This window comes from Aphidius gifuensis, linkage group LG6 (assembly GCF_014905175.1).
Source record: "Aphidius gifuensis isolate YNYX2018 linkage group LG6, ASM1490517v1, whole genome shotgun sequence".
In the NCBI taxonomy this organism is placed as follows: domain Eukaryota; kingdom Metazoa; phylum Arthropoda; class Insecta; order Hymenoptera; family Braconidae; genus Aphidius; species Aphidius gifuensis.
Window position 1 is genome coordinate 824,504 of NC_057793.1, and position 18,201 is coordinate 842,704.

General features: G+C 23.2%; 1 protein-coding gene across 1 annotated transcript; it reads left to right on the forward strand.

The window, feature by feature from the left end:
- Nucleotides 1-16,103: 16,103 nt before the first annotated feature.
- On the forward strand, nucleotides 16,104-18,180 carry LOC122858640 (nuclear RNA export factor 1-like). Its single transcript, XM_044161634.1, has 2 exons — nucleotides 16,104-16,201; nucleotides 16,281-18,180. Exon 2 carries the CDS (start codon nucleotides 16,374-16,376, stop codon nucleotides 17,940-17,942), a length of 1,569 nt encoding a protein of 522 aa, XP_044017569.1. The 5' UTR covers nucleotides 16,104-16,201; nucleotides 16,281-16,373; the 3' UTR covers nucleotides 17,943-18,180.
- Nucleotides 18,181-18,201: the final 21 nt, after the last annotated feature.

Here is an 18,201-nt window from a genome sequence, read left to right on the forward strand (position 1 = left end):
CAAAGCATCTCATGACTTTGAAATAAATAAATAAATAAATATTAAAAAAAAAAAAAAAATTAGTATACAGTGTGATGTAGAATTGAGGGAGGAGAAAATTAATGCTTTAGGCAAATAAATAGTTTACAAGTTACAGATGTAAAAATTGCAATATATCCAGACACCCTAGCACCTTCAATATTCTGACTAGAAAAATTTATTGTACACGCGAGGTAACTGTTCACGCCCCCTGAGAAAACGGTATCTTCATCTTAAAAACCAAGAGGATAAAGAGGTGGAGGAAAAGGAGGACGTATATACCCGCCTGTTTTTTAAAACGGCAAAAGGGAATCATTTATATACATGTATACATTCTGACATTTAAAATAAAAAATAAACTAAATCTTAAATTAACCATGTATAAGAAAATAGAAATAAAAAAATAATAAAATATTTATCTTTATGCTCTATATTTATTTAAATAATAGAAAAAAAAAATTTTTTTTTTTTAAATAAAAAGTTATAAGTATATTATAATAAAATAAAAAAAATCAAATAAATGAAAATTTAAAATATTAAACATTTTTTTTTTTTATATAAAGTTTAAAAATAGAAAAAAATGAATTTAATAATTAATTTTTAGAAAATAATATATTAATAATTTTAGGGAATAATTCAATACAATTAATTTGAAATAATATTATTTTAAATATTTAATTTATTATTGAAAATGTATTATGAATATTATTGAAGAGATATTGAGGCTATGAATGTATATCAAATTGGAATATCTACTTCGTGCGACAAATGATTGACCTTTATCTACACGACACAAATTGCATATGTGTTCAACTGATTTTGATGGTCTCTATATGTACGTGTATACAATTATATCAATAATTTTGTTAATCAGCAATTCAATCAATGTCCTACTTTATACAATCAGTATAATAATTATGTTACATTTATTTCATTCTAAACTATATCTATATTTCTTCTGAATTAACATACTACTAGTAATAATACGTTTAAAAAATTTCTGATGCATGAAATTTTAAAATAATTAATCAGAAGGTTTTATGTATACATTTAAATTTTATTTTTATAACTATTTCATTATCATATTGCTAAAAAGCATCAAAAAATAATTAGACACTTGTTTTTTTTTTCAATTTCGTATTTGTAAAGTGTACAAATCTGTAGAAAAAAATCAAAATTTAAATTAAGAGTTTTAAAAGTATACTTGTATACAAGCGCAAACGTACCTATACTCCCTATGCTTACGTGTTAAAGTTTTCAACTTTGACACTAATTATCTGGATTTTGACGCAGAGGAAAATTACGAAAAAATTCCACCAAATAGATAATTATTTCATTTAAACATTAAAAAAAAAAAATCGAAAATTAAATTACGGGAATTTCATTTGAAAACAACCTTAAGGTAATCAAAAATTTTTTTTTTTTTTATTATTATCATTTATTTAATAATAATTGTATTTATTGATTTTTTGTGCTGTTCCAGAATATACATTTTTCAGTACATAGATTATATATTATTATAATTTTTTTTATTTTATATTTATTAATTACCCCGTGCTTTTTATTTTAATTTATATATATACTTTCACCATTTAATTTATATATTGTTAGTTTATTTTATTCAATTTTAGTTTTAATTTTGTTTCGATAAATTTTTTTTTTTTTTATATTTTTACATTTGTATATATTTTTTAAAATTTTCAAATAATATTTTATAATAGCTTTTTAGCAGAATATAATTGACCAAAATTAACCTGATTATATATTAATCGATAATTTACGGAAAAATTTATCTCGAGTTGACTACTATACGCTGTAAACACATTGTTCTTCACAACTCCAGCAACTACCGCAATTTTTCCATGTTTCGCAATTTCCACTAAGACGTTCATCAAATGAACTACTATGATAAGGACTTTTTGTGTAACACCATCTTGAAGCCTTTGAGTCACAATATTTCCAACATCTTCCTTTATCACATCCAAAAGTCTGGCAATCGGATAACATTGAAATATTTGGTTCATACGTGTGATCGTCAGATGAATCAGTTTTTATATAATTAAATTCAAAACAAATAATTATTAAAAAAACTAAATATGCAAATGAAAATTTCATCTTCAAGTATAGTTTTTTTTTTTTTCTTTTTTTTTAAATTATTAAATTTTTAATATTATTTTACTGAAAATAAACAAAAAAAAATTATATTATTATTATATATTGTTAATTTAATATAGTATTTAAAAATTATAAAACAATTTAATTTTTTTTTTGTTAATAAAGCTTTAATTAATAAACAAAAAATAAAATTATTTTATTTTTTTTTTTAAAATGGTTTGTAACTTACTTGTTTTTGATGCGTATTGTTATTAACTTTTTGAATAAAACTATACTTTATTTTCTTCTTTAAATACCCTTCTTTGACGACGATTATATAACGATATTTTTAACTTATCGTTTTATTACGCAACAATTATAGATATAAAAAAATTGAAAAATAAAAACAACAACATATTTATTTTGTTATGTGAATACTTGTTTTTTAATTGTTATCAAACTTTTTTAAATGGAAGGTCAAAGTATATTTAATTGTTATACCAACTGCAATTTTCTATTTTAAAAATGATAAAATAAACAAAGTATAATCCACGTGTCCAGAAGGTTATATGAAAAACAAATTATATTTTACAAAAACTTGAGTAAATTGGAGCTGAATTTACCGTTTTTTTATTTTCTTTTTTTTATATTTTATTTTTTTTTACAAACTTTATACAATACTTTTCCATATCGCTATTTTCAAGGATACCAATAATTTGTTTTTACTTTTAAAATGCTTCATCAAGGCTATAAATTTTTTTTGTTAAATAATTTTTTTATAAATAATTAATAATATAATATTTCCATATAACATGTACATATTACTTTTATTATTGCTAAAAATAATTAAACAGATTTTTTGTATTTTTAAGATTAAGACAATCAAAAAATATCAAGGTTGTTAATTTTTTTATTAATTAATTTTTAATAATAATATTTATAAATAAATAAAATATATTTAACATTATGTAATGCATATCTGTGAATATTGACAATGAGGCAAGGTATTTTTCTGTTATTTTTTTTACAGTCACTCAATAGTGTTCAACCACTAAATTGCATTAAATAAACTTAGCCACTATTTTAAATATATTATTATCAATATTGTATATTAAACGTTTTCATTTATATTTTTTTGCTATTAGCAATAACACGTTTAAAAAATTTCTGATGCATGAAATTTAAAAATTGATTAGAAGATAATATATGCTAGTAAATAGACAAGAGTTATTCAGATCTCGAGTGTTGATTTAATTTAAAAAAAAAAAGAAAAAATCAGTGAAATGGATATTTGTGGTGTAATGTGATAAATCAATGAGTAAACCATCCCTGACTAAATTGACTTTGTATGATTATATATAGAGAGAGAGCTGCTACATAGGGTGAAGTATCAAGAGGGGTGAACATTGATGTGGTTACCGGTGTGAAATATTCCCATGGGGGGGTCCAAGTATAAAAAAAAATAACAAAAAATCATTCAAAAGAAAACAGACGTACTTGGGATAAAAGGGGAAAAACTTTATATCCCCTATTGATGAAATATTTTATCATGCAATATGTTAAATGTATACATTCACTTGTTAAAATAAAAGACCAGAAAAACACACTTATCTTGGATTTAAATATATGATAATAATAATATGCAAGAATTTAAAAACCCCTAGGTAAAAATTATATGTAGTATGTAAATTTCTGAGCATTTTAATATGAAGAAGTACTTTTCTAATCACAGTGCTGGTTGTTGTATAAATCAAATTGCTATGTCATTTTAAAATCACAATTCAAAAGATAATAATAACCTAACGGGGAATTAAAAAAAAAAAAAAAAAAACAAATTGGCAAGAGTGCGAATGAGGGAAGAGCTGTTATTTGGGTGTATATTTGGCCCTCCGGACAATCACACTTTCTTTATTCTCTTTATCTTTTTAACATTCATTATATCATTTTTCATTTTGTAAATTTACACGTGCCAAATACAATGAAACAAATTAATATAAATTATTTTTAATATTTTTTTTTTGAGTTTGTATATTATTAAGTTTTATTGGTTTTTTTTTTTTTTTAGTTATTTTTTTGATAAATCATTGTTTGATTGAATATTTTGATTGGAAAATTAATTTTTTTTTTGGGGAAGTAGATTAATTATAACAAATATTGTTATATTATTTTTTGTGTAAAAATTTTACTAAAAATTCAATAATTAAATTAAACTAATTAATAAAAAAAAAAATAAAAATAGATGAAATTAAATTTTAAAAATTTTAGAATAATAATATTTAGGTGTTGTTTCAATACTAGTAGCATAATTTCATGATATTTTTGCATAGAATTATTTTTTTTTTCAAATGGTATGGATCGTCGAAATTATAGAATTTCGTCTCAAAAAAATATAAAAGTGGAAAAAAAAATAAAAATAGTAAAAATTAAATAATGAAATTTTTAGAATAATTATATTTAAGTGTTGTGTAAATTATAAAAGCATAATTTCATGAAAAACCTATGTAGAAATTTAATTATAAAATTGAAAAAAAAATAAAAAAATTAATTTCAAAAATTTTTAGAATAAAATCATTTAGTTGATTTTAAATGGAACGAATATATTTTCATAATAAATTTGATTTTCCCAATTATTAATGTAGATATTATTTCTACAAGATATTTCAAGACAGTGTGATTGACATTTAAAATCCTGTATACATGACTGAAGATTCAAAATAGGTCCTTTTAATTTTGATAACAATCCTAGAATGGTCGATTGTGCGTCTAGGCAATATACATAATCAGAGGGGTGAAAACTTCTCTATATACATATCATTGACAAAGTCACCCTCGAGTGGCAGGATTAGAGATTAAATAACCAGCATCCCACAGTAAACCGTCCCTTATGACTCGCTGAGCCATCAGGATCAAAGTCGAATTTTATACCAACAACTACCAACAATAAACAAACACACACACACACACACACACCGACTTCAAATGAAAATTATATATACCACAATTATTTTATACACTCTATTAAATATTCCAATTATCTACTTATTTTTATACATTAAACATTAATTTAAATAATTAATTCATATAATTATAAATTTTAATATAATTTTAATGAGAAAAAAAATGAATAAATAAATTAAAAGACTTTAAGTGATATCAACGATATAATCAATAATTTTTGATGAATGTTATAATGTCGCTGAATGATATTTTAATTGACCTATATGACTTAATAATATTTTAATAACGATTACTGATCTTACCATGATCGTTACTTTATACTATACAGCTATTTAAAAATCATCAACATCTGTTTCCTGTTTTTATAATAAAAAAAATAAAAATAAATAAATAAGACAAGTTACGGTGTATAATGTGTCTCGAGTACAATTATGCACTTGTGCATATTTTGATTGCTTATCTGAGACATTGGCATGCCCTTACATGTCACTTGCATGATATAAAGCCGAAAAAAAAATATACATGCATATTGAATTATAATGATACTGATAAAAAATTTTATATTAAAAAAAAAAGGGTAAAATACACCTGCAATTTATTATTTATGATTATTTAATCTTTTTTTTTTTAAGATTATAATGACATTGATCGACGGGTTCATAAATGTGTACAGGTATATTTTGTTTTGGATGGAAAGTACATTGACTTTTTGAATCATTTTGAATTCAAAGAATAAAAGTAGAGGGTGTTTATTTATTTTTTTGAGAGTAACACGTATTGCTTGGTAATCATCATGGGAACATGTACATTTTTTTGATCCAAGTGTTAATAATGTAAGGGGATCAGTATGGCAAATTTTGTAAATCCTATTTGATCCGATGACATAAAACAAACACTCCCATCGTACACTGTGGGATATTATATTTTATTTTTAAAATGACATTGATTTTTTGTACGCATGAAAATCATAAATCATGAATTATATCAATATAATTATTGCTAATATTTTTTCTTTAAATAATACTTGATAATATTTATAAATTTTTTGAATATATTTTTAATTTTAAAAAATAGTTTTTTTTGTATAAAATTAAATTATTGCAGAAACTCATGAAAATTAAATAAAAAATTATAACAGATATTAAAATACTCAAAAAATATATTAAAATATAATTTCAAGATTACTTTTTCATTATTACAAGTACGTGTATAATAATATAAATAAAAAAATTTACATTATATAAATAACCAATTCAACCCTTATTATACTGGGGGTTAAAAAATGGGCGTTTAAATATTCAAAAAAATAATTCAAATATACATTGGCATACACACACACTGGCATTCAATTGAGAAAGTTGTTGAAAAAAAATTCTCTTTTTTTCTCTATATCAAAAGAAGAAAAAAAAAATATAATCAAGTGTAAATTGATTGTTGTATTAAACTCAACTGATTCAAATATTTTAGCTGTATAAATTGAACTGCTCAATTATTGTATTTCGCATTTGAATGAAATAATACATATAAATATATTTTTTTGATGTTCATTTTGTTTATAAATAACGCATGAATCGACATGAAATGACATGAAATGCGAAGACTAAATGACAATCGTTTTGTGATTCACATTAACACATGTGTGTAACGAGAAACAAGGGGAAGATATACAAGATACTTTCATATATATATATTTATAAAATTTAAACACTCATATATAACTACATGAATAAAGAGGGATAAATATTGTAAACAAATGATGGATCAATGTGGAGATGAACAAGAGACACACCGCAAAATCTTATTGTCCCAAACGTGGACATGGGAAACGAGCATGATGTATATCATCAACAAGCACAGCATCACTGAGGATATCGTCTAGTATATATTCCAATGATTTTCACTCCATTTAACAGATAATAAATATAATAATATAGACTGGCTATTTACTCATTGGGGACACCTTGCTTTTGCTAAAACTTTATTTAACTAATTTATTTATTTTTTTTCTTTCTAATGCACACACGTGTCAATTCAATATCAAACATGATTCATGATAAAAATCTTTATAAAATGATCATTAACAAATAAATATAATACAGTATAAATTTATGAAAAAAAAAAAAATCATATTTTTAATGGATATATAGAAAAAAAAAATAAAACAAATATTGATTTAAATTGACATGAATTTTGGGTAATATTTATATATTTTAGTTTTAATTAAATTGGAAAATTTTAAGGCATTTAATATATATGTTGCTTGATTTATTAAACAACGTGTTAATCATTGATTTTGAATTTACGGATAGTGATGATTGCTATAAAATATACAGCATTGATAATAGTCAGACTAATAAATCATGGATCTAACAAATAAGTAACTCAACCCTTTTACAAAGACCAATAGTATGCACATAGTACATACAACTAAATAGAATATCAAAAATATTATTTTAATTTTATTTTTATAAGTTTACTATTGCGGAAAAATTTAAAAATTAAATTTATCAATAAGGCAATTTGAACGTTCCGACGCTCGCAAATATATAAAGATATATAATTTTTTTTTATCTTCAATAATGGATGAAAATTTTATTTTTCGCATTTAAAAAATTAATATTAAAAAATTTGAATTTAATAGATATAAATATGGATTATTTAAACAATTCATTTTTATTTTTTTGTATAGGTATGTAAATTTATGATAAAAAAATTAAAAAATATATATATTTGATGAAAAATAAAATAAAAAATTTAAAAAATAAGATAATGTTTATGTAACAATGATGGTAAAAGACTTGTGAATGACACGAAGCGTTCAAAAAAAATGTATGACAGGAGGGCGTGTTGGCAAACGTGCTTGTTCTGGCCCTTCTTTACCATTTCAATAGTGCCAATCGAAAGTGACAGCGACAAACTGTAACATCATACATATCCGATACCCATGAGAATATCTTGTCCCATACAAGTATTTATTTTTTTATTTTGTTCATTCATATTCTACTCATTTATATGGACACCTACGCAACAAAAATATTTGAAAAAAAAAAAATAATAATAACAAAAACTCTCAACATAAAAAACATTATTTAAAATTAATTTTTTCATAGCAATTTTATGAAAAAAAAAAATAATATTAACATGATAATAAAATTTAAATAATCTTTAAATCTCCATTAAATTTTCTTGAATTATTTTTTTTTTTCCATCGAAAATCAGCAATTTATAAAAAATAATTTTCACACGATTTAAAAATGTTTTTTTTTTTTTTTATAAATCAAAATTTTAAAAAATAAATAAATGATTGAATCTATTATATATCATAAAATATATATAGCAGCCACTTTCTCACTATATTTTTTTTTTATATTTTTTTTCAAAGTACATAACGCTTTTGGTCTCAACCCTTTTTTAAAACTATTTAAACGAGGGTAGTTTTTAAATTACACATTCATCATCGTTGCAAAGCAGTTGAATTATCCAACCCCGATGATATGTAATGTATACAATATATATATATATAAAATTTTTAACATTTGCCTCTTCGATGTTATACAATGCCTTTGGCACGCGCCACAATAATACCCTCACAATGGCCTTTAAATTTAACGACATCTTTTGAAATTTTTAGTCTATTTAATTTTCTTTCCATATACAATCGCCCACAATTTGTAAAAATTTTTATATATGTAATGTGTATTGTTGAATTTAAAATTCATAAAAAATAATAAATAATACACGATTTTTGTGAATTATTATTATTGAAAAAAGATAAGAGAAAATATGTTTCTTATTGTTTCGAAAAGGCAAATGTGAGAGAGAGTGGAAATCGACGAATATATCTCGAGTTGGTATATAAAATATAATTTTATATTTTCATACACTGCAGGTGTATGTAAATACATTTAAATAAAAATATTTATTTTTTTTATTTTTGTAAAAGCGTGAGTCTCGATCGATTTATGGTATTTAAAAATATAAATTGTCTTTCTCATATATAGCTACTTTAAATAATGATATGATATGTGTGTGTATATTTGTATATTTGTATTGTAAATATAAATTTTCTTGAATATATATTTTCAATGAAAAAAAAAAAAAAAGTTATCAACTTGATATCGCGAATTTAATGATATATTGAAAATACAATTTTACTTATGAAATATGTGTTTGTTGTAATACGAAATAAATATAGAACAAATTTCAAGACTAAAAAAAAATTTTTGATAATTTTTTTACATGAATATAATGTAAAATTACAGAAAAAAATTGAATAATAAATTACAAAAAAAACATCTAAAGCAACCGAAAAAATTTATTAAAACAACTAAAAAAATTTCAGCTTTTAATTTGTTTAAACAATAATAAAACAATGTTATTATAAATTTATAAAAATCATAAATCCTCAAAAAAATAAATAAACAATACAATAATTATTTTTAAATTTTTTTCATGTTTTTATTTATAATTTTTATAATCTTTTAAGTTGAAAAGCCGTCAATAAACATTATTTCAATAAATCACTCTATATTATTTCCCAAGTTATCCTATTTTTCCTGCTTTCTTTTATGTATATTTTTTTTTCAAACAAATAAAAACAAAATAGTGAATTAAAAACGATAGAAAATTGATAAATCATATTAAAATTTAAAATCTAAATTGTTATATAAGAGTCTCGAATGATTCGAATGAATGATCGTTGTTTGGGTACACCAAGTAATTATTATTATTATTACAAGTACTTTGCAAACATGTACAGATGAATATACACACAAACTTGTTTACTTGTATAAATGATATATAGAAAAAAATATAAAAGAGTAAAAATCAAGTGAGCAAGAGAGAAAGTACTGTAGTATGCAGTTGGGTATACTTTGAAAAAGCGGAAATTACGTCTGGGGTTTCATCTCCGGTGTTGTGCCAAGTTTCAACTTGCTGAGGAATTCGCGGTAGCTCGTTTGGGGGATGTTGAACATAAACGGATGGCACCCCCGAGATGCAACGAACCCCTTGGTAAACGAATGAAACTCACAACCAAAACCACCAACTTTCATTTTATATATATATACACATACGTATGTATTTATCCCAAGGTGGTTATTATATAACTTGAAAACGTCACTTTATTATATTTCACTCTTTATGTATAATAATAATAATAAACTTTTTCGAGCGTAAAAATGATAAGAGTTTGGATATATCAAATTTTCATTATGTATTTTTCATATTATTTTGACAATAAACAAAATATATTTTAAGAAAATTATAAATTATTTTCTAATAAATACACAAAAAAATTAAATAAATAATTTTTTTCATAAAAAATATTTAATATACGATAACGTAATAATTATTAATAAAAAAAAAAAAAATAATTTTACATGTCTAGAGAATTAAAAACGTAGAAAAAAAAAAAATAAAAAAAAATAAAAATCAGCGCTAAAAGTAATTTCCTATTGGCAACAAGATGGGGGTCGGTGCACTCGTGTAAAATTGCAAATTTAATATACGTATATATTCGGTGAATACAAGCAAACAAAAATACCGAGTTAGTGTTCAAACAACATCGAGGGTAATAAAGCCATCTTGAACTCTACCCGGTCCACCCCAAAAACTCATACTCCCTCATCGTCGTATAGTATTCTTTCTAGAAGAATATAAATGGAAGACAAGGGAGAAGTAAAGATGGAGGCAGTATAGTCGATAGCAATCTATACTAGTTTCAATATATATATCTATATTTAGATAGTAGTCTCACCCTCTTTGGTAAGAGTTGCCAAGGCAACGAGTTCAACCCCTTCCGCAACTCCACGCAACACAGAGATTGCGCCCTTATCTTGACTTTACCCTCCTTTTCTATATGATTTTTCTCTCTCAATACTCTCAACCACTACTGATGGAGAATATACATTTAGCTATTTTATTTTTCCTCTACTAACATCCCTCCTAGATTTAACTTCGACGAATTTCACAAGCCTCCATCTTGCTACGAGACAATTCGCATGTCTTTCTTTTTTTCTCTTTCATTTAATTTAACTGTGTCTTTGTTAAATATGTTTTCATCTTGGAGAATTTATCCCAGGTTTATATTATGTATCTGAAAACTCTCTCACTAAACCAAAACGTCGACCTTTGCCATATTGACAGAATGAAATTTCAAGCAACTTACAACCAACGCGCATTTCAAGATTTCATCTCAATGTATCACAGTAATTTTATTACTCAAATATATATAGATATCTGATTTGTCCTTTACTTATAAAAGTTTACAGCATAGTTTACAAATATTTTTTTTATAAACAAAATTTCTATACAGATCGAAAAAATGAAAATTCAATTTAATTTTATGAAAAAAAAAAGCTCAGATATTTTTTTTGTGCTTCAATAGAGCGATATAATTTTTTTTTCAAGTGGAAAATAAAAAGAAAAAACAATGATCACAAGATTCTTGTGCGTATTTTAGTAAAGAGCCTTCTTCTTTGCGCACCCATGGCTCGTCTTGGATCCCTTGGGAAGGGAGAGAAAACCCTGGCAAACTGATAACGATTTGATGTATAGCCCAGTTACGTCATTGGTCGAAAAGGAATATACCAAAGTCCAGATTACACAGATCGATAGGCTATATTACGAACAAAGGACAATGATCGAAGAAGAAATTTTCTTATTTTTTGCTGAATTCTATATATTTTCTATAGTCATTTTTTTTTTTTAGTATTCAGCAATAAAAATAACAAATATATATATATATTTATTCACACGTAGGGTGTTTTTAAATTCATTAAATAATTTATTAAAATAAAAACATTTAAAAAAAAAATAATAAAAACATATTTGTTGTTATCTAAATAATTATTCTTTAATTATTTGTTTTTTTTTTGTTTATTGAACGTTTTCAATGTCAGTACAGTGTGTTTATTATTAATCAACTGCAATTTTGGATTTGAAAAAAGGAAAAAATAAAACTACCAAACAAAGTATAATCCAAACTGTTAGAAATTTTTGTCCAGAAGGTTGAATGAAAAACTAATTGTATTCTTCAAGGACTTGGATAAATTGTAACTGCATTTACCGTTTTTTTATTTTCCAGTAAACATTATATTATCAATATTGTTTTTCATAATGCTATTTTTAAGGATACTAATAATTCGTTTTTACTTTTAAAATACTTATAGTTGTAATTCAAAAGTTTTCTTTTTTTTTTTTTTTATTATTTATTCAATAATAATTGCATTTATTTATTTTTTGTGCTGTCCCAGAATATATACATTTTTCAGTACATAGATTATCTTATACATTTATTTCCTTTTGTTATATATATTATTTTAATTTTTTAATTTTATATTTAGAAACTACCCCGTGCTTTATTTTATTCAATTTTAGTTTTAATTTTGTTTTTTTTATATGTTTTTACATTTGTTTATTTTTAAAAATTTTCAAATAATATTTTATAATTTGATTTATAGTTTTTTAGTAGAATATAATTTTTAAAGAATAATTATAAATTTTTGATAAATATATTATTTTATATAGTAACAACAATATTGACCAATCAGCTGACTATATATATTAATCGATAATTTACGGTGAAATTTACCCCGAATTGACTGCAATCGCTGACTACTTGCTGAAATGTGAACAATCATTTTCCCGACAACCCCAGCAACTACCACAATTTTTCCATGAGTCGCAGAATCCACTAATGGAGTTATCAGCTAAAGTTTTATAATTAGGACCTACTGTGTAACACCATTTACTTTTGCTTCGTGTACAGTATTTCCAACATTTTCCACTGGAACATCCAAAGTCCGCACATTCAGATAACATTGAGACATTTGGTTCATAAGTGTGATCGTAAGATGTATCAGTTTTTATATAGTTCAATTCAAAACAAATGATTATTAAAAAAACTAAATATCCAAATGCAAATTTCATCCTTAATTTTTTTTTTTTTTTCTTTTTCTTTTAAATTATTAAATTTTCAATATTATTTTACTGTAAATAAACAAAAAAAAAAAAAGTAATATTATATTGCTAATTTAAATTTTTAAAAATTATAAAACAATTTTTTTTCATATATTAATTAACGAAAAATAGACTTATTTTGTAATTATTAAAAATAACTTGTAGCTTACTTGTTTTTGATGTGTATATTAACTTTTAGAACAGCTACTTTATGGTCTCCTTTATAAATACCTTTTTTTTATCGATATCTTCAACTAATCGTTTTATTACGCAACAATAGATACGGAATAATATATCGAAAAAAAAACAACAACATTATTTTTATTTAAATAATTATGTTATAATTATTTTTTTGTTTATCAAACATTTTCAAATGAAAGTTTAAAGTATTCTATTGTTATGTCAACTGCAATTTATTCTATATCAAAAAAAGATAAAATAAAATTACTATAGTCATAAAAGTAATCGACGTGTCCAGAAAGTTATATGAAAAACAAATTATATTTTTCAAGGACTTGGGTAAATTGGAACTGAATTTACTGTTTTTATATTTTCCAGTAAAAATTATTATCAATATTGTTTTTCATATTGCTATTTTTAAGGATAACAATAATTTGTTTTTCCTTTTAAAATGCTTTACCAAGGCTGTCAATTTTTTTTGTTTATTAATTTTTCACTAATAATTGATAATAAAATATTTTAATATAGTTGTTAGTATACAAAAATCAATTTTTAAATATATGTTAAATAATTCTTCAAAATTATTTAATTTTTAAAATTCATTAAAATAATAATAATAATTTTTCTTTTTAATTTCCAGTTGAATAAAATACAAATAATTATATTAAATAATTTACAGCATTTAAAAAATAAACAGCATTTTGACAATAAAATAAAAAATATATATTTTTTCACGCTAGGATATTTTTAAATTTATTAAATAATTTATTAAAATAAAAATATTTTTAAAAAATAATAAAAACAAGAATTTATATATATAGTTTTTTATTTATTCTTTGGAAATTGGAAAAAAGTCGCTGAAAATTTAAAGACTAGCTAGTTTAGGGTGACAAAAAAAATGATGCCTGTATCATTAAAGAGGGGTTGAATTTAAAAAGAAGTCGTTAGATGTGCCTGCGGCATAAAACCATCACATCATTTTACTCCACAAGGAATTAAATTTTTATCTTTCGTTGAGAGTTTGAGCGATGTTGTGCCGAAGAATAAGAAGAAAAAAAAAATAAATAAATAAATAAATCCAAAAAAATAGAGAGAGAATTTTAAAAAATACTTTTCATTTTCATTTTTTTTAATACCAACTTGGTGGATAAAATTTTTATTAATGTTTGATAATATATAGCTCAAAATAAATATATAAAATTCTATGATCATGATATGGGAATAAAGCATCCGTGTTCAAGACAATGTGATATGTTGAATCAAGATCATGTGAGATGATGAAATTTTTCATAAAAATGTTGTCAAAAAAATAAATCCAATTGAGGAAAAAAATGAATGAAGCATCCTTGTGATTTGAGTGAAAAGAAAGATGACAAATGGATGAATAAAAAAATACATTTAACGAGAATAAAAAAAGATAAATTGTAAATGACTGAAGCTATAAAAAGCTACATTATTTTACGATAGATAGACACGAAAACTTGCCAACACATACAGGATCATCATTTTTATATTTTATTTATTTTTTTTGATAAAGTATTTATTCGCCGAGAAAAAACACAAAATCATCATCAAATTTTACGAATTTTTTCTAAATCATTTGTGTCTTTTTTTTTTTCATCGCATTTTAATTTAAATATTTTTTTTAAATGTTAAAAATAATATTAAAAAAATGTTAAAATAAATTAGCCCTTATTTTAGAAAGATAAAAAAATTTGATGTGCTTCACAGTCAAGTTGCAAAACTATGAAAGCTTCTATTGTAGAAAAATTATCATTAAGCAGAAATCAGTTGTTGAATTGTGGTTTTTTAACTCGCACAATATATATCCAATATGTTGGTCTTTCTTCCAAGTACATTTAGCCACAGTAATCATCTGAGTTTAAATCATTCTACGGCCATTTATCACAACTGCCACAAACAGATATAATTTTTAACATCAGATTTCTGTTTGACCGTGATAATAAATATTTATTATTATACTAAGAATTATAAGCTCACTTTATTAACATCCAAATTAATTACCCAATAACTCAATTAGTCCTATAAAAAAAAATATAGAAAATAAATTTCTAATAATTAAATAATTTTCTAATCGAAATTTTTCATCATTTACTTGTTAGTTTGGATAGAAATATATATTTTTTTTGTCAAGATGATGTTTCAAGAATAATGTGATAATAAAAATAAGCAAGTTGACAGACGTGATGACATACTGGTTCATAATAATGACAACAATATTTAGGACCACTCACGTCGTACGTAGAAATTGCTGTTTCTAGCTCCTGCCGACTTTTGTATATTTTTTTTTTTTCAATGTTATATTTTGATATATTTTTTATTTTCATCTTTTTGGTCGTGGGTAATTAAGCATATCTTGTCTACGAAGTCTGGCTTCTTCTGGTGTGTATCAGTCGGCGTTTTTTAAAAATTCTTTCAGCTTTTTTTTTACACACAAAGAAAAGTTTTTTTTTTTTTTTTTTTAACCGCGATAATTGATTCAGCAAATTAAATTAAATTTTTATTTGATAAATGTGTTGTCTAGGTCATGTGCGGCAAATTATATTCAAAATATTTGTATGTTTATCATTGATAATTGAATAAGTGTGTTGTGGTGTTTTTTATTTTTTTTATTATTGATATTGTTTTTTAGAATTTTGAAATTAGTAATATTTTAAATATTACTTTGTATGGTAGAATATATTTGTGGTAATAAATGGTACTGGAAACGCTATCTGACGACGAGACTATCGGAGCAATATATTTTCCCGCACTTTTATCAAATGAAAACTGAACGCCATGGCGGCCAAAACATAAACTACCAATTTGTCGGTAAACAAAATAGCTGTCGATAAAAAAAAAAAAAACAACAACAACAAAACAATCATAATAATAAAAATAAATATTATTTGACAAATGTTGACAAATATGTCAAATTATTAGCTGAATATAATTTCTTTAATTGATTACTTTTTGTAAATTAAAAAAGGTATTTATTCAAATTTTCCATATTTAATTGACTTCAATCATGATTTTTGTTATAAAAAATAATATTTAATTTGTTTAAGAATCAGCTAACCTGAACAAGTATAATCTACATGATTGATAAATAATTTTTCCATCACAATAAACAAAAAATTTGTCAATAAAAATCAATCGAAATGATGCAAATTAAACCAAATCCAATGCAGCTCGACATTTCGTCGTTTGGAAATTTCGAAAAAAAAGGTGCAATGCAAAAAGAAAAAGCCCTGATATCAAGAAATGATGTCTGGCATAAAATAGTAATAATAAATGGTACAAAATATGACAAAGAATATTTACTAAAAACAATATTAAATGCAGTACATCCAGCAGACATGATACCAGTACGTTATCAAACAACAGGTTGTGACACATTTTTCATAGCAAGAAATTGTAGTGCAGCAATTGAAAAGCTATGTGAAAATAAATTACTAATTAAAGTAATAAATAAAGAACCAATAATATTAAATATAACACTTGCATATGCATCAGTTGCTGATTTAAAAATCAGCATAAAGCCATTAATATTATCATCATTAATAAAAAGATATGATAAACAAAAATGTTTAATTAATTTAGAAAATTTTCATCGTGATGATGAATTGCTTAAAAATGTTTATTGTCCAATATCACAAGTACGTACATTTAATCATGTATTAAAACTCATTGAGACATCAACAACACCATCATTTGTCTCATTGACAATGTTAAATTTAAAAAATAATAATTTAACAACATTAGCTGCATTTGAAAATGCAAATTTAAATACACTTAATTATTTAGATATTAGAAATAATTTACTTATTGATATTAATACACTTGGTCCATTAGTTAGAATGCCAATTAAAATTTTATACCTTGATGGCAATCCACTGTGTGAAAATTATTCAAATGCTCAATTATATATCAATTCAGTTAAAAAATATTGTGGAAAATTAAAAAAACTTGATGGTATTACTATTGAGGATATAGATTTACCAAATATTTATGAATCATATTTACCTGATAGAAATATTGAGTGTCTTGTTAAATTATTTACAAGTCATTTTTTCACACTTCATGATCAGAATGATAAATCCATCATGTATGGCTTGTATCATGATGATGCGCTGTATTCAGTTACAGCTAAATCATGTGAAAAAAATGATGTTAATGATGTCAAATCGTACTTTAATATAAATAGAAATTTAATTCAAGATAATAGTTTTAATATGAATGACAAATTAATATATCATGGACCTGATGAGATTATTAAAATACTGGGTCAACAAAATTTTTGTATTCATGATAAAAATTCATTTAGCTATGATTTAATTTTCATGAATAAAGACAAAATAATATTCACAGTTTATGGATTGCTAGTAACAAGTCCAAATTCAAGAAGCTTTAATTTTAATCGTACATTTGTTTTGTTGAAAATTTATAATGAATATAAAATTTTAAATGATATGTATCATATTGGTGATTATTTGCCAAATGTAATGGCAAATTTAAATAATTATAATATTGATTATACATACAAACCACAGTGGCTAAGTCGAAATGAAAAGAATATATTAATTAAAAAATTTATGAAGTTGTCAACGTTGAATGAAGTGTCATCAATGAAATTGCTTGAAGCTAATAATTGGAATATTAAAAAAGCTGTTATACAATTTGTTAAAAAATATAAATCATCTGGGATTCCAGCTGAGGCATTTATGTAAATTAAATATTCATTTAAATATTTATTTATCATATTAAAAAATAAATAAAACAAAGTTCATATTAAAATACAATAATAACTGACTGAATTTTTTTTTCGTTTTTAATTTTAAAAATTAAAATGTTAATACATAATGTAAAAAATAAATTAAATTCGATTATTTTTGCTTCGTTTATATCTTAACTAAATAATTAATCTATTTAAGTAAATTTATGGAAAATAATTTTTGTTATTATGAAGTTGTCTAGCTAATTGTGTAT